General features: G+C 50.4%; 1 protein-coding gene across 2 annotated transcripts; it reads left to right on the top strand.

Annotated features, from left to right (window-relative positions):
• Window positions 1–202: 202 nt before the first annotated feature.
• Window positions 203–17,425, top strand: AARS2 (alanyl-tRNA synthetase 2, mitochondrial). 2 transcript variants are annotated; one of them, XM_063151992.1, is made up of 22 exons: window positions 203–427; window positions 766–954; window positions 1,532–1,677; window positions 2,433–2,627; window positions 3,114–3,258; window positions 3,675–3,820; window positions 4,118–4,226; window positions 4,554–4,592; window positions 5,240–5,351; window positions 5,889–6,016; window positions 6,755–6,905; window positions 8,660–8,829; window positions 9,833–9,946; window positions 10,679–10,819; window positions 11,451–11,588; window positions 11,985–12,094; window positions 13,198–13,306; window positions 14,810–14,932; window positions 15,264–15,374; window positions 16,198–16,281; window positions 16,420–16,530; window positions 16,907–17,425. In XM_063151992.1, exons 1-22 carry the CDS (start codon window positions 203–205, stop codon window positions 17,069–17,071), a joined length of 2,961 nt encoding a protein of 986 aa, XP_063008062.1. In that variant the 3' UTR covers window positions 17,072–17,425. The 2 variants fall into 2 exon arrangements, with proteins under 2 accessions (XP_063008062.1, XP_063008063.1); XM_063151993.1 differs by lacking the exon at window positions 16,907–17,425 and adding an exon at window positions 16,655–16,867.
• Window positions 17,426–17,913: the final 488 nt, after the last annotated feature.

Below are 17,913 nucleotides of genomic sequence, written 5' to 3'. Positions count from 1 at the left end.
GACGGGATGGGATGGGATGGCCGCCCCGACCGAACCCGGGCTGTGACCGGGGCCCGCGCGTGCGCCGCGGCGACAGCGGCGCGATGCTTTCCCAACGTCCCGCGGTGCTTTTCCGCAGCCCCGCCGCGCTCCTCCGCGTCCCGCCTTCCCCTCGCACCGCCCCTTCCGGGCGCCCCGGCGCTGCCGTCCGCCGTGGGGCACCATGGCTGCGGCCGCCCGGCTCCGGCGGCGGCTGCTGCTGGAGGTGCCGTGGCGCTGGCGCTGCAGCCCCCGCCGCGGCGGTGCCGCCTGCCCCTCGGCGGGGCAGATCCGCGCCGCCTTCATGCGCTTCTTCGAGGAGCGCCACGGCCACCGCCGCCTGCCCTCGGCCCCCGTGCGGCCCCGCGGCGACCCGCGCCTCCTCTTCGTCAACGCGGGCATGAACCAGGTGCTCTCCCCGCTCCCCTCCTCCGGCTCAGCGGCGCTCCGCGTCTCAGGGTGCCCCTGCCACGGCGATGTCCGGCGTTGCTTGGGCTGCTCGCACCGCCGTCCTCCCGGGCGCCTGTCGTAGTGCTGTGGCAGTCTCCCTCGCTGGCCATAGTTAAGAACCATGTGAACACAATCCTGTGCCGTGTGTTCTAGAACGAACTTGTTTAAGCGGGGAGGTTTTACCAGATGACCCACCATGGTCCCTTCCAGCCCGGCCCGTTCTGTGTATCAGGAGCCCCAGGCGCAGGCCCCTGCGCGGGGTGGCATCTCTCCCCAGCGGGTGTCTCTCGTTTCCAGTTCAAGCCCATTTTCCTGGGCACGGTGCACCCCCGGAGCGAGCTGGCCCAGCACCGGCGCGTGGTGAACAGCCAGAAGTGTGTGCGTGCGGGAGGGAAGCACAACGACTTGGAGGATGTGGGCCGAGATACTTACCATCACACCTTCTTCGAGATGCTGGGGAACTGGTCCTTTGGGGATTACTTTAAGGTGAGGTGATTGGAGTGAACCCTTTCTAGGGGAAAACACAGCCTGCCTTTCAGAGCCGTGCTGTAGTGCCATAGGACTGTGTGCAGAAGGCATTTTGGTAAGATCCAGATTAATTCCTGGGAACTCTGTGGCCTGGAACAGAGGTGGGCTCTGTCGCTGCATGTGTCCTGCAGACTCTCAAAGCACTCAGCCTGCCAAAGCTGTGACCAGCATGTAAAAATGAAAGTTTTCTGTGAGAATGCCAATGTTGACCACTTAATATGGTGAAAAGAGGTTACCAGTTCATTTGATGATTATTACTAGAAATTTTGAAAAGGGAAGAAGAATAAAGGATGCTAGGTTTTTTAGGTGGTGAATACATGTTTCCTTTCGAAAGAAAATAATCCATGTAACTCTGCCAGTAAGCACATAGATGCACACCATGCTGAAGGTTTCACAACATTTTAAGAACGTCAGTTTTCCACTGGCAATTAGAAAGGGAGAGAAGCAGCTGAAATTAACTTCTTTGTTGTTCAACTCCCACTCTAAAGACCCTTCCTGAATTACTGTGCTTCATTTATGTTCCCCACCTGCTCAGGAGGAGGCATGTAGCATGGCCTGGGAGCTCTTGACAGAGGTCTATGAGATCCCCAGAGATCGTCTCTACGTCACCTACTTTGGGGGTGACCCCTCGCTGGGGCTGAGCGCAGATGAGGAGTGCAGGGACGTGTGGCTCCGCCTGGGGTGAGTGTGTCACTGAAGAGGTTCTGAACAGCAGGTGCTGACATCTCACTTTCCACAGTTTGCATTTGCTCTTTAGTTGGTCGGCTGTAGGGGCCAGAGAGTGTGTTTTCAACCCATTTTGTTTCTGGTTTCTTTGGGCTGTTAAAAGTCAGCTGGGCTCTGAGCTCACTGGGTCTCTTGAACTTTTGGTTCATTCTCAGACAGTGGGGGTGGGTATGTGCCTAAAACTGGCTGGCCTGGATGAAGTATGTGCAGGATCTCCAGTGCTTTGCTTCCTTTCCATCATGAGAGTATGTTCTCTGAAAGCAGGCAATGGCTGCTTCAGTGAGAGGGTGCAGCCATTGCAGAGAGCACTGCTGTGCTTTGGGAGCTTGTTCCAGCTGGATGTAGGCTTTGCACCCAAGGCAGCCAGCTCTGTGCCACTGATGGTGTTCAGGTCTTGCCTCTGCCCCAAGAGCAGGGTGCTCCACAGACCCAGTAGAGAGCCTGTCTTGGTCATCAGGGGCCAGGCTGTGTTTGCCTGTCATTCTGGGCTGAGACTGGGGTCCTCTATGGTTTGGCTCACTTAATCTCGCTGAGCAGAGTAATTCTGTATGAACAGAAGGAAGTAGAGAAGCCGAGGAATTCTGATGTGTTTGCTTTTTGAGTCTGTAGTAGGAAGAAAGGATTCTTTTCTTCCAGCTTTCTCTGTGATCTAGGCTGCTGTGTGGTTGGTGTGAATGCCTCAGCACTGCCATCTCTATTTGCGTTTCCAGGGTTCCTGCCAGTCACGTGCTTCCTTTCTCATTGAAGGATAACTTCTGGGAGATGGGAGACACAGGCCCCTGTGGTCCCTGCACAGAGATCCACTATGACCACGTGGGTGGCGGCAGAAATGCTGCAGCACTGGTGAACCAGGGCAGCCCCGATGTAGTGGAGATCTGGAACTTGGTTTTCATGCAGTACAGCAGGTACCAAGCACATCACCTGAACTCCAGAGCCCTTCCCCCTAGCCTGACTCCAAAATCAGGTGTATATTCTCAGACTTATCACTGTTTTCCAGAAGGTAGCAATACCAGGAGCAAGAGAGAAGCTATGGAGATTTGTCCAGCATGGCTCTTGGCCCCCTTTATTTTATTTCCCTGTCTTCTTCAGCCTTCACTGTCTGTTCTCCCTTAATGCTGCATTCCAGAGATCTCTTGAGGTCTGCAGCAGACTGGAGGAGGAGGCCTTTTTCCTTACATTGCAGCCTATCCTGACTATGTGATGGTCAGATCCTGACAGGGCCAAGGAAGGCTGCTGTCATTATTGTCCCTGAGCTTCCTTATGCTGGGTCACCCACTGTTTCCATCCCCTCTCACTTCCCCCACTCTCTTTGATTCACCTGTTCCTTATTTTTGCCCCTGAACTGATCCTTGCTTCTCTTGTGCCTTTTATTTTTCCTGCCTGGCTGACAGAGAGGTGGAGGGGAATCTCCTTCCCTTGCCACAGCACCACGTGGATACAGGAATGGGTCTGGAAAGGCTGGTGACAGTGCTGCAGAACAAACGTTCCAACTATGACACAGATCTCTTCACTCCCATCTTGGATGCCATTCACAAGGTGATGGTGCTTCTGCTCAGAGTCACAGCTCAACAAAAGCTCCTTGAACACAGACTGCTTGCTGGGTACTGAGCAGTATCTTGAGACAGGAGGTTATGTCCTGCCAGGTCAAATGCAATGTTCTAGAAAAAAGAGAGAATTCCAGATTGGAAATCCGCCAGGATATCAGCACTGCTGATTCATTTTTCCTTCAAAGTGTCTTATGTTTCTCAGTGCCAGGGCATTGGCTGACCTGTGTTAGGTACAGAAGTCTTGTCTGTAGTGCTGTGGAAGGATTTAATGAATACATCTTAGGTGCACGAGGTTCAGAGGTAGTTGAAAAACATGATGTCAGGCATAGCTGGCTGTCTCTTGCATTGAAACTTCTTCTGCAGCCACTACTGTCTGCTGACTTGTCTCTCTACTTTCCCTTTTAGGGCTGCAGGGCACCCAGATACCAAGGTTTGGTCGGGAATGCTGATGTTGGGCATGTGAACATGGCCTACCGCGTGGTGGCAGATCACGTCCGCACCCTGTGTGTGTGCATCACTGATGGCATCTACCCAGGCTTCTCTGGAGCAGAGTAAGGACATGAGGAAATGGCAGGGGGTGGAGGAAGTTAGGTCTAGGAAGCAATATGAACAGCCAGGGAAGAGGTTCTGGTGTGGGCCCCAGATAGGGAGTACATGGGCTTTTGGGGAGATGGGAAGATGAGAGCCAGGAAGGGGTGCCAATCTGCAGACTTCCCCTTGGATGGGTGTAGCGTGTTGGGAGCTGGCCTGTGCTGATGAATCAGACCAGATGAGCTGGGGGATGCTGGATGTGGCAGCTGGGCAGGGATGCTCACAAGGCTGCCTGAGGAATCCTTCTCTGTTTTCAGACTGGTGCTGCGTCGGATCCTGCGCAGGGCTGTGCGCTTTTGCTCTGAAGTTCTGCAGGCTCCCCCTGGGCTCCTGGCCTCCCTGGTGCCTACTGTAGTGGAAGTGCTCGTGAGTAAGACTGCTGTCTTGGGGGAAAAGGGTCATCACACATCCTGTTCAACCCCATGTCCGTTTTTTGCACGCTGTCAGGAGTCAGTCTTGGATGGGAAAGAGCTCCAGGAAGGTGTACCTGATGTTATGCATTCCAGCATTAAAAACCTCATGTCCCCATATCACTTGTGATGGGAGGGAGGGGACCTAGTGTCACCAATGGTGCAGTCAGCACAAGCATGTGTGAATGTAGGCAAGTAACCTCTGTAATGTTTGTGACATGCTTTGAGATCCCCTGTGGAAGATTCTGAGGATGTTATCACTAACTGAGGCTCACTTCCACAGGGAGATGCTTATCCAGAGCTGACAAGGAATGCCAACCAGGTGAGCAATGTGGAATCCCCTTGTCTCATTATTTTTGTGAGGCACTGCTCTCAAGCCCAGAAATCATCCCGCCTTTGGGATTTAGCTGGAGGAGTTTACATAGCCTCCTCCGCAGCCATGTTCTCATGGATGGACTGAGATGTTCTGGGCACAAGTATCTGTGGCAGATTCCCATATGGTCCACTAGGTCCTTACCAGGGACTGCATGTGCTGTGTAAGGAGGCTGTTGCTCTAAAAAAGCTACAGTGGCTTTTTTGGTTGAGTGCAAGTACAGCCTGTCCTCGCCTGGGTACCCTTTGTCTAAAGTGGAGCGATGACTTAAGGCTAGTCCAGCTTGCTTCCACTGACAGCAACTTCTCTGGCTGTTCCAGACATACAGTTGTAATTGGGTCACGGATATGAATGCCCAATAGGGAACATTTGTCAGCCTAAAGCTTTCCCCACGTGGATGGTCAATATTTCTTTGACAGGAATGGTGACAGGAGACACAATGACTTTGGCACTGTTCAATAATGCATCAGAGCCATGTTGTGGTGGATACGTGCAGAACAAAAAGGCTGGTTGATATGCTTTGAGCTGACTGAGCAGGGCTGAGCTGAGCTGGGGAACTCCCTGCAATGTGGGTAACCCTTCTGATCCTTGGGCAGATCAAGGATATCATCAATGAGAACGAGGCCGCATTTCTGTCCTCCCTGGAGCGTGGGAGGCGTATCATCGAGCGCACAGTGCAGCAGATGGAGCCCTCCACAAATTTCCCAGGTGAGTGTCCCTCCTCTGACAAGCTGCACTTAGAGACAGTTTGCTCCAGGTCCTCATAAGCATTGCAGTCAAAACTGGTGGATGTTTGCCTCCCCTACATTTTCTGTGACACTCTAGCCCCAGACAGAGGAGCAGATGTTCCTTTCTTCAGATTGCAGTTGATTTCTAGTACTTTGTCCTCACAACAAACTAGGTACCAGGCAAGTTAGAAACATTCCCTTGCTGTTTTACTGACTGATCAATGAAGTCATTGTAAGACACAGCTGAGAGGAGTAGCACAGGACCCGACCAGTGCAGCTGCCTGTGTGGATGTGCTGCACTGAATTTTAGGAGGAAGGGGGCTGTGGAGCATTGTTAATACTCAGTCCCATGCAAGAGCTCCAAAGCTGCTTTTCCCCATTAACTGTACAGTTGCACACAATACAGGTGGATCCAGTTACCAAAGCACACACTAGATTGGTCCCATCCAGACAGATCTTGAGATGCCTTTGCTTTCTGTGTTCTCACAGAGTTCTTGACCTTCTTTTTGTCTTACAGCTGAAGTAGCCTGGTCTCTCTATGGGAGTTTAGGATTCCCTCTGGATCTGATTGACTTGATGCTTGAAGAGAAGGGAATCAGTTTGGATTCAGCTGCTTTTAATGAACTTGTTCTGGAAGATGCAAAGGTAAGAGGGAGACCTGCCTTGTCATAATAATTTAAAGTCTTACCTGTCTCATGTGAATGTGGAAGCAGGATCCCTTTCGCTGCTGAGGCTCTTCAGAGCACCACAGGGCTACATGCCTTCTCCCTGAAGGGGAAGTGAGTCTGAAATAGCAGTGTCATCACAATCCCCTTGTTTCTGAATGTGGAACTGAAGTACTGGTTGGTGATTTTTCTTCAGGTATTTTATGATGCAGGAGTGAAGGTTATGAAATATTTATATAGGTTGGGACAGTCTTCTGTTAGTCATGTAGTCTAACTTCTCACACAAAGTAGAACCAGCTTAGACAGCTGAAGCAGCCAGTTATTTATGAAGAGTTTACAAAATCGCCATGACCTCTGTAGTGCTGAAATACTTGCACTGCCCACCCACCACCACCACTCCCTAGTGCAGTAATTGGCTTGAGGCCTTGCTCTCCTGAGCTTTAATGGCCTTCACAGCCACACAGCAGGCTGTGCCAGCAGGGATGTGTTAGCAGGTGCTATGGCCTGACTCACGGCTAGCACAGAGTGGTATTCTGTGCTTGTGAGGCTTGAAGGGACGGGTTAGTTAGCAGTAGCCTACATCAGCCTGGACCTGAACTAGCCATGGAGGTGGAAGAAGCCATTCCTAGCCTTCCAGCTCCAGTGAGCTGTTTGCTTGCCCCCAATAGGGATCCCAATAGGGGATCTCCCATCTAACTGTGCCTTTGCTCTGCTGCAGCGGAAGGCTGGTGGCCCCCAGGCAGGAGAGCCAGGGAGCACCAACACCCACCTGGATGTGCACTCGCTGGCTCGGCTGCAGGGCAGCAGGGTGCCTGCCACAGACGACTCTCCCAAGTACGCCTACGCCCTGGGGCAGCACGGGCACTACGGTGAGTGCCCAGCCGCCCTGACAGCAAGCTCTGCTGGAGTCCCTCTCGTAGCTGCTTTTGCTGCCTAACCCCATGCATGTACAACGTGTTCTTTGTGCTCCAAACCTTGCTGCCACATCTGTTCCCTACCCCTGTACCTGATCCCTAACAGGGTGCTTTTCTTAGCGCTGTTGGCACGCCCCTAGGAAGGCTCTGGGCTGAGCTCCGGGTTGGCACCACTGGGTGCAGTGGTGAAACAGGGACTGTTGATTTCTTCTAGAGATAAGTCTGTCTCCAGCAATTAGGCTCCTGGGTGTGTGCTCGGGAGAAAGAAGGATGGTTACGCAAGGGTTTAGGTGTCTGTGTGGAACCGTGCCCTTGCTGTTTCCCTGGCAGGCCGCTAGGTGCCAGCGCAGGCTTTTGTCACCAAGGGTGACTGAGGCTGCTGACGCTCCAGGGAACGCATCGAGATAAGCCACAGGGAGCAAGAGGTGGGGTGGCTGTCACAGACAATTAGAGAAGGCTGTGTACAGCCAACTCCCTGTTACCCAGTGTGCTGGTGGCGGCCCACGCTAAGCAGAAAGGGAGGCAATTCAAGCTATATATACTACAGCAAGAGCACAACAGAGGAAAAAAGCCTAGCATTGTGACATTGGCTCAAATCCCCAAACTAGAGCTGTCCCACCTTCTCAGCTTCTGAATCATGGAATAATTTGGGTTGGAGGGGATCTCTGGATCTCCAGTTTCTTGTTAAAAGTAACATCAGTTTCACAGTTGGATCACATTGCTCAGAGCTTTGTCCATATAAGTTTTTGGTATCTTCAGGGACAAAAATCTCACAGCCTATCCATTCCCTGTTCTTTATCACACTTAGTGTGTAAAGGTTTTTTCCTTCACATACAGCCAGAATTTCCTATACTTTAGATGTAGTCTCCCAAATGCTAAATAGGGATGAATAACCTCTTTCTTTGACTGCTGGCTAGTTTGTGTTCATACAGCTCAGCAGGCAGGCAGCCTTCCTTGCTGCAAGGGCACCCTGCTGGCTTGTGTTCAGCTTGCTCCTGAGAACCTGAGATTTCTGTCAGTTTGTTTCTGTAGACTGCTCAGATGCCTTCAAAAACAGTCCAGTTCTTCAATGTATCAGCCAATCCCTGCCTATTAAGTGGGATATTGGTACATCCCATTTTGTCATGGATAGTCATTAATGAAGATGTTAAGTGGTGGTGTCCCTTATATCAGCCACCAAGTAGCTCTGCCAGTAGCTGAATATCAGTTGAGCATTGAACTACTGAGCAATTCTCGCTGGGGCCCTGTGCCCAGCCAGTTGCACACCCACCTCATGGTCCACTGGTCCATAGTGCCCAAATCTGGGTTCAAGGAGCCTACAGGAAAGCATGTTAGAAGCTTGCTGCACCCAGGAATGTGACATCCCTGCTGCCCCTGTCCACAGCATCTTCATCAGAATCAGTCAGGTTTACCAAGCTTGCAGTGTAGCAAGATGCAGATGTGTCTGTGTTACATTTTCTTCTGCCAGGCTCATGTGGAGCTGGATTGGGTGTCCCTGCCTGCTTAGCTGCTACTCTGTCATTAGGAGAGTGAGGGGTGACTTAGTTCCAGTCCTTTGTCCCTTCTGCCTGTAGCTGTTCCTCTCCTACCAAGGCAAAGTGCCAGCTTTCAGTGTTGACAGGGTTGGCACGGGGAAGTGATCCCTCCTTTCCTGTTGCAGTCTGACAGGCTGTGTGCACTAACTGCTGCTCTCTTCTTCCCCCTGACAGAGTTCAGCCCATGCCAGGCCACTGTGCTGATGCTGTACAGAGATCAGTGTCTCCAGAAGGAGGTTGGGGCAGGGCAGCGCTGTGGTGTCATCTTGGACAGGACTAACTTCTATGCACAGCAGGGAGGGCAGGACTCTGACCAAGGCTACATGATACGTTTAGGACAGCAGGTAAGGCCCTTTGCTGCCTAACCCAAGGCTGCCATGGGTTCTGAGGCCAGGCAGGATTCTCCAAGTGATGGCTTGTTCTGCTGTGTTAATTTGCAAGCTGCTGACTCTTGACAGTTTCCTTGGCATAGCATCAGAGTTGGTGGGGTAAGGCAGAATCAGCAGTAACTTCACAAGGGCATTCTTGCTGCTCTGGTTGTCTCTCACAGCCCTTTGCAATATCATCTTGCTGAGGAAGACCAAAGTGTCTACCTTCTCAGGTCTTCCTTCAGTGTGCTGTGTTCTTGCCAGCTGGGGTTGTAATGCTGAGAGAAGGCAAACATAGATCAGAGAGTCTGTGAACTGAGTAACTTCTCTCTGGTCAGTCCTGGGCAGCTGCAAGTGCTGCCCAACCTGAGACCCAGTGCAAAAACTCTTCTTCCTCCCAAGAGCATCAGGGAGGACCTCCACTTCTGCAGCATGTTCCTTCAGCCTTGCCAAAGGAAGAGCTTTGACCCTGTCCTGGGAAGTTACACAGAGTGCAGCATTTTGTCCTTTCCCCATTTCCTGGTCTTGATAATCACCCCTGGGCCTTTTTAGCCTTGCAGAGGGTTACAGTGCCTTGCTCAGCACTTCTCCCCAAGCTATAGTGGTGGTCCAGTTTTGTTGCCATCCCAGTGAGGCAGAAATTGTGCCTTGGATGCCAGAGACATGCCTTGGGAGATGCTGTTCATTTTCGCATGGATGAGCATAGTTGTTAAGAAAATTTGTCAGCCTGCATGGTGTTACTGCCCCTCCACTGCAAGCTGGCAGCCCCAGCATACTGTGTAGTGAGTGGCTGGGTACAGGTGAGCTCTGGGACACCTTGGTTATGTTTGCAGTAAGCTTCTCTCTGCTTTTCCCACCCCATCCCTGTTTTTTAAGGGATCGGTGGGAATTGTGTTTCCCAGTAGGGTCAGGCAGGTACATAGCACAGATATTTGGATCTTCCCTATGTCCTAACTAATTTTTCTGTCTCTTTGCTCAGGATGTACTCTTCCCTGTAGAGTCAGTTCATCTCTGTGGTGGCTACGTGATCCATGAGGTCACTGCTGTGGAGACCCTGCGTGCTGGCGACCAAGTGCAGCTCTTTGTGGATGAGGTGATGACTGAGTGCTCTTAACCTTTTCCTTGTGATGCCCTGAGAACCCAGGCACAGCAGATCTTTGTCCCTTGTATTCTTGAGACTGTTCTTCATCATAGTGTGCAGTGGGAAGGAGATATCACAGCTGACTGTAATCCTTGTGAGCCATTGTGTCGGCAACGGAGAGAGACGGGGAGACTGACTCAGTGATCAGAATCCAATTTTATTGTGGGATACAAACACTTATATACTATTTCAGGGAGACCAGTAATGTGTACTACAATGGTTAGGTTAAAATCACATACACAAACTTGTGCATATAACAACATCTCTTGCTTGCAGAGTTTAATGGGATTTTCTTTTTCTGGTAAACCTGTTTGATTTAATCTTCTTGCAATCTAGGTCTAATTTTCAAAGTTCTATTTGCTTTTGCCAAGGTATCCTGTTATCAAATCTCTCCTGTTAACCAGGTCCAAAGTCCATAATTTGTCTTGTGTCGCCCAACATTCCAACACCATTGGTTTGTCCAAAAGTATCCAGCTTACCTGTTACTGTTTTACAAAGATGATCCCATGGAGAAAGGAGTTAGATCTGCCCTGTCACATAACTCATCTGACACTACCTGTTGGTTTTCCTCCATCTTCTCCTGTCCCGATAGGAGGGGATAGGAGAGTTTTCCTTCGTGCCATGCCCCGTTTCCCTGAGCTGAGGAGGGCCAGCAGTCCCTCTAATGGTGCTGTGTGCTTGCAGGCGCGGCGCCTGGCCTGCATGACGAACCACACTGCCACCCACCTGCTGAACTTCGCGCTCCGGCGCGTGCTGGGGGACAGCACCGAGCAGCGGGGCTCCCACGTGACACCAGAGCGGCTGCGCTTCGACTTTGACACCAAGGTGACCTGAAATCCAGTCCCCTGTTCTCAGCACTACCAGCATTCCAGTGCAGCTCTTCTCTCCAGGATTTGTCCCCTCTCCCCATAATCACTCCTTTGGACACAAGTCACACTTCATCTGAGCAATGAAGCTCGGTCCTCTGGATGTGACTGTGTCCATTTGCATTGATTTGACCCTGAGCAGGGCTTGCTGAGGGGATGAATGGGGGTCAGAAGGGAAAGGACTTAGCAAGGCCAGTGGCCATGAGACTGACACAAAATAGTGTAAAGGAGTCTTTGAGAGATGGTGCTTGGCTGTGGCACATATCTGATGTCTGTACTGGACATTTGAGAGTATTTGTGAAGCTTTGGGTCAGACTGAGTGCTGGCCCTGGTAACCTGTCACTCATTCTAGTATTTCTTTTGAAGACTTTGGCTGAGGCTCTTGCATCAAAAATCCTTATCTCTCATGGGAGGAGAAGGTGGGAGGGCCATGATGTTCACAGTTCCCTTTTACAAGCAGAGAAGATGAGATGCAGGGGAAGAGTGGTGCGCTCAAGCTGAGTCATCTGGTGGCTGTGCCCCAGATCTCCCTCCTTCATTCTGTACCTCTCAGGAGGCTTCTCCTGAGTGTGGCTGATTTGCTTCCTCAGGGCCATGTGACTGTGGAGCAGCTGCAGCAAGTGGAGCAAGTGGTCCAGGACCTGATCCAGAAAAATGAGGTGGTGCATATGGCTGAAGTGCCCCTCACACTGGCAAGAAGAGTTGAGGGACTCCGTGCAGTGGATGAGGTATGACAGGGTGGCAGCACACATCTTCATGAGCCTTCTCCTTCAGCAGGAATCATCTGGGACACGAGATGTTGACACATCTCTCTGCAAGGGAATTGTCTCCCAAAACTCAGATGGGAAAATAGGACAGAGATGAGGTCTCAAGACACTGTTGTTAAACATGGAGACTGGTGATTCACAGGCTTTCTGTTTATGCCTGTAGACCAAAAGCCTGTTGTGTCACCATATTTTTTTCCCACTGGTGGCTGGTTGTGGGGGACAAGTAGTGCCACCCCTGACTCAGGGGCTCCTCTAGAATAGGGGAAAATGAGGCAGACACCTGAAGCTGTGTAGTTAGTCTGCAAGTGCCCCTGCACAACCATGTTGTTAGCTGCTGATCCCTGTCTCCTCTGTCAGGGCTATCCAGATCCAGTGAGGATAGTGTCCCTGGGGGTCCCTGTGGAGAATGTGCTGACCTGTGACTCCAAGGCTGCAATGCAGACCTCTGTGGAGCTCTGCTGTGGGACGTAAGTGACTTTTCTTGCAGCCAGAAGGCATGTGTGTGGGCACTGGTGGCTGAGGTAGAAACATCACTACAAGCTCACATCCCTGTCCCTGTGAAACTAAGTTTCCTCACTGGAAAAATATTGTGAGGACAGGATGGGCTATTTACAAAGCTTTGGAAGTTCCAGGGTGAGCAAACTGTAAAAAAATGCGCAGCATTTTTCCTTACTTCATAGTCTGAAACCAACCTGGAAGCCACAGGGCACCAGCAGAGGATGGGAAAGGTGTGTGTGACTTGTCACACCAGGGTTATGGTGCTTTGTCTTTGAGGTTAGAAAAGGGCTGGGTGCCAGGCTGGAGACTCCAATTCAGCTGTGAGAACTTGAGACTGCTCTGATTATTTTAATTAATTATCTTCACCCTCTTCTGCTTTTAGCAGTAATGAGAGTAGAATAAAAGTTAATCCATCTTAGGACAGTGCTGACACCAAGGAAAAAAAAAAAAAAAAAAAAGAAGGAACAAACTGGCCTTAGAGCAGATAGAACTGAAAATGAGCAATTTTTTACCCATGAGATCTTCTTGTGGGAGTACTGGGACAAGAAAGTGCATGGGAGATGATAAATTCTTATGTAGATGTCTGGAATGATTGCTTGTGGTAACAGAACCCAAGACACTGTAGTTTTCATACCCAGCATTGAATAAACAAGAAGGAAAAGGGAGGTTGTCAGTGTCCTGAGACTGCACAACTGTCCTTTGTCTGGAGTCTGCTGGCCAGGCAGTGAGCTGGCCTGACAGGAGAGGGGAGGGGTAGAGGAGCTGAGTAGAGGAGAAAAACACCAATTCATCTCACTGCTGAAGGAGAGGAAAGGAGGACAGAACTTGGCTGCACCATTTGACTGGAGCCTGCTGGGCAGGGAGCACAGAGGTTCCTCTGGAGTAGCCTCAACTCTGCTGTCTCTTGCCGGACAAGGTTCCATCAGGATTTTAGGGATGGAAAAGGATTCAAGGTACTGGGATTAGGAAAGGACTGCTGGACTTCAGAGTTTTTGAAAAAGAAAGCAGGGTTCCTGATTTCTGTTTGTAAAGAGCAACTTGCTTTCTTTCCTGTTCTCTGCTGACGTTCTAGGCACCTTCTCCAGACAGGCTCTGTGGAAGACCTGGCCATCATCAGCGAGCGCCAGCTTGTCAAAGGCATTAGCCGTGTCATTGCAGTGACAGGGGGACGAGCCAAAGAGGTGAGAAAGAGGGAAATGACATTTCTGCCATGTCAAGGCACTGCCAGAAGGACCAACCTGTGTAGGTTCCTCATAGACAATTAGCTCCCCACTGCTTTGGTTGGAGCCTCCCTGCTGTGCCACATCTGGCTTCCTGCTTCAGCCTTGGACTCAGCTCTGCTGCTGTACCTCACTATTCACCTCCTTTCCCTCCCATCCTAGTTCTCCGTCTCCTTGACCTTCATTTCTCCCTTCAGACTCCCCTTTCCAGATAAAAACTTGCACAAAATATCAGGAAGCCTCTGGTCTATAAATTTCAATCCCCCAGTAGGTATTTTAAGGTGTAATTCTTGGTGCATTGATTTTGCCTCCTGCCTATCACAGCTGTATTTGCACTTTATGATTACAGGGTTTTGGCCTCATTCTTACAGCCCTTTTGCTTCCTGTCTTTAGTCTTTCTCCTGCTAAACTGTGATTCTGGTCTGGCTGGTTCTCTATAAAAAGTGAACAACATACTATTGTGTTTGTGAGATCACTCTGTCCTTTGAGTATTTGGAAGTGTCAGGTGTCCCATAAGCTTTCCCTCTTCCTTTAAGGCTGCTATCAGAGGAGAGTGACTCATAGTCACTGGAATTGGAAAGAGTAAAGGCAAAGCCCACCCCTGCAAATCTGTTACTTTTTGGCTGGCCATACCCTGTGCATCTGTGTCCCAGAGAGGCTTTTCTTCATGCAGAAGAACAAAAAGCTGCAGGGCACATCTGCATGTTTGCTGGAAGTGCTGACCTGGAGAGCCCCTGAGAGGAGCTCTGTGCAAGTGTTAATGAGACAAGGGAGACTGCAGAGAGATTTACTTGGAACAAGGGTTGTGTATCCTAGCTAGGCAGACAGTCCTCTGCTCTCCTTCCCTTAAGTCTTGCAGGACCATCCTGGGCACAGAGATCTGGCAGGGAGGAAATGCTCCAAAACATAAGGATTGGCACTGGTGAAAAAAGCTTGTAATAATTTTTTTTTAATTATTTATAGTAGCATTGTTGGTGAAAAACAATAAGAAATATATCAGGATAGGTAAACTCAGGAAATATGCTTCAATGGCTAATGAGGTTTCTTTTAGTGTTAGTGTTTTTTCTCTTGTTTCTTCAGTCAGCAGTTTCAAGATTGCATTTGCTAATGGAAAAAGATTTCTAAGATGCTCCACAGAGCTCCCCAGTTTCTCCTCAATGAAATCCTGATGATTTTGGTGCAAATTTTTGAGGAAACATGAATTTTGACCATAAATATCACCTAAAGCTCAACAGCTTGGTCTGCCTGAGTGTGATCATCTAGTGTTGGTTGCAAATCTAGAGAGGAATGTTGTATTTCAGAGTCTTGCAGGAGCAGTCATTCCTAAACCATCTGTAGGTGTCTTCTGACTGGATTCTGAGCAGCACTTCAGTGTTCATGACCCTGCTGTCTCCCTGCTTTCTCCATCCCTGTGGACTGTTTCTGCTGCTGCATTTGAAGCATGCATTCCTTCCATCTCTGCAGGCCCGGGAAGTAGGCCAGTGCTTGGCTATGGAAGTGGACTCTGTCTCCCTACGGATGAAGCAGAGGGTCACCTCTATTCCTGAGATGCAGAACCTCTCCAAAGAAGTGGGCCACTTGACCAAAGTAAGGGTTACACTCCTGTACAGAAGGCCCAGCATGGGCACATGAGACACAGGACTCTTTCCCTATCAGGTTCACATCCTACCGTGGTCAGTAGCAAGGGCAAGTTGCTACCTGCTGTTGCCTCTTTGGTCACAAGGATTTTTGCCAGTGTCCAGGTGGCTGTGTTGCAGATGGGCAGCTGAAAAGAGAAAGCTGCTTAGCACTGTGACTGGCTGCCCTGGTTAAAGCAGGGTCTGCGGAGAGGCCATGCTCCAGCCTGACCTCCCAGAGAACTGGCAGTTTATGTCTAGGGGTACAGTTTAATGTTCTTACAGAGCAAATTGTCTTGCAGGTGGTGGCCAGCACTGCAATGCCCCAGTGGCAAAGAAAAGAACTGCAGACCATCCTGAAAGCTCTACAGCGAACAGCCAACACAGCTGTCAAGAAACTGGAGCTACAGCAGGTACTGAGGCAGCAACACACTGACTTGCAGTCAGCTGATGGCACACAGCAGTGGACCTGATGTCTCTGTCACACTTAAGAGCCACTCAGTCACTCAGAAGGCAGAAGAAAGCCCATACAATCACTCATGGTGCAACGCAGGCCCTGTGTTGGGTTGGTTTCACTGGCTGTTGTTTATGGGGCCCTTGGTTAAAATGCAGAGAATGACTGGGTGGGCTTTTAGCACCTGCAGAATTTCCATGTCTCCCTGCCTGTGAGAACAGAGCCCCAATACCAGCACTTTTGGCCATCACCAATAGGCATTGGGCATCACCTCCTTGTTTATGCATGGAGAACATGAGATGGTTCTCACAGAGGGCTTAACAAAGTTACACAGTCAGTGACAGGACAGAGTCCTCCAGCTACATGGATTTTGCTGTGTTTCTCACATGTGTTTGTGTTCTGCCAATTTACATTAAAAGCAGATGAGAAATACTTACTGCTAACTTAGATATCTCAGGAAGAATTGTCCCTTTCTTAAAGTAGGAACATCTTGCCACAGAAGCCTTCCTGAGACATGTGGCACTGTATAGGTTCTAGGAGAGAGTCTGGGGACTGAATGAGTCACTTGTATTCCACTTTTGCAGGGGTTCATCTCTGCTTGCATTTGGGAAGGAGGGCTGTACAGGTCTCCACTGGATGGAGATTTCAGGCTGCTAGTCTGACTTTGACTTCTGCTATCAAACATCTCCTGTCTGTCCTACAGAGCAGTGCAGATGTATCCCCATGCAGCCTACCCTGTGCCACCTGTAGCCCTTCAAAGTGCTGTGTTTTTCTCCCTCCAGGCTGAGAAGGTGGCACAAATCTTGCTAGCAAAATACTGCAACCAGCCTGTCATCATTGATACTATCCCAGCTGATTCCCTCTCTGTGAGTAATCCACATTCTTTGTTGGCCCAGTGTACCTCAGGTGCTGCAAACAGCAAGAGGGAGTTGCTGGGCACATTTTCTGCTGGCTGCTGGTCTTCTTTGCTGTTGCCTGACCTCTGTTGTCCCTGCCTCTCCTAGATCCTAATGAAAGTAGTGAACCAGCTGTGTGACAAGTCTCCTGGCACCTCAGTCTTGCTGCTCAGCCCTCAGCCTTCGGGTGAGGTGCTCTGTGCCTGTCAGGTGTCCAAGGTAAGCAGAACCCTGATAGACACAAGGGGAACCTGCCTGGCAAGGGGGGCTGCACCCACTGCTCAGCAGGTCCTGCTGGAGGCTTTTCCTGGGTTTTGCCCAGTGTTGGTGGTTAATCACACAGGGGCAGGACCTGAGATGCCTGTAGTGGGACCAGATGTGCTTTCAGTCTCTGTTGGGCCCAGATATCCCTGGATCCTCCAGGCAGTGTTTGCCCAGGGGCAAGACACAGCATTAACATGTAAGCTCAGCCTTTGTGGTCCTCAGGCTCAGGACTGCCTCAGGCTGGATGAGGAGAGTATGCTGTTACCTTTCTTTATTCATACACTGCAGGCTGCCCCACAGTACAAATAACTTGCCTGTGTCTCTTCCCCAGAGCTGCCTCCCTGGTTTCTCCGCTGCTGACTGGGCTGTGGCTGTTTGTACTCAGATGGAAGGGAGGGCAGGAGGCTCTCCCATCGTGGCTAAGGGCAGTGGAAATGCCAAAGGCATGCAGGGAGCCCTGACCACTGCACTGGAGTTCGCTCAGAGCAAACTGTGATGCTTTGGTGCCAGCACAGCTGTATGCACCCAGCTGGACACTTGATACCAAGCATATACTGTGCCCATCTGAAAGCATGAGCAGCTGAACATTGCTGCAACCTCTGCCTTGGAGCACTGGACTTCTGCCCATCCAGGATCAGCAGAGACCCCACTGACAGAAGGGTGCTGCCCGTTCTCAGCACGAGCCTTTGGGAATGGAGCCTTGGAAAGCACCAGTCGCAAGAGCAGATCTGCTTCTCATGGAACACTGCAAATCTTGCCACAAGACCAGCACAGAGATTTTGTGAGAACATGGGAAGTTGGCACTGTTGTCTTAAAGCCATTAAAAGGCAGAGAGTATCCAATCACCTGATGTTTCTTGTAGCTGCACCTTTTTTTTTGTGCTCTGGCAGAGGGGTTCATTCTGCCCCTGCTGCTCCAGAAGTCAGCACGTACTGTTGTCTAAGGAGTTCCTTCCTACTGCAGAACTCAGGGCACCCCTCTGATTAAAACTGCTACTCTAATTTAGAAATTAAAGAAATCCCACCTTGCTTGTGGGCTCAGGCTTGTTAGGCTTTGCAATGGCTAGAGCTGAAGCCAGTCCTCAGCACTGAGGGAGCAAAATTATCCCCTTGTCCACCTCTTTGCTTTGAATGAATGTTAACTCTGTTTCTTCCTGACACTCCCTTGCAAGTCCTTTCTTCTGGCTCCTTACTGTCTCATACCTAAAAACCAGCACGGATGTAATGAGTTGTGAGAATGGAAACTGTTGCTGTGTTGCAGCATGGAGGTCCCTGCAGCAGGACTGTGCCCTGCTTTGTTCTGAGGCGAGTACATCTCATAAACTGGTTCGTTTTCACA

Source organism: Melospiza melodia, chromosome 3 (assembly GCF_035770615.1).
Source record: "Melospiza melodia melodia isolate bMelMel2 chromosome 3, bMelMel2.pri, whole genome shotgun sequence".
Classification (NCBI taxonomy): domain Eukaryota; kingdom Metazoa; phylum Chordata; class Aves; order Passeriformes; family Passerellidae; genus Melospiza; species Melospiza melodia.
Note: the sequence above shows the minus strand (reverse complement) of the source record. Positions and strands in the feature narration are given on the sequence as shown.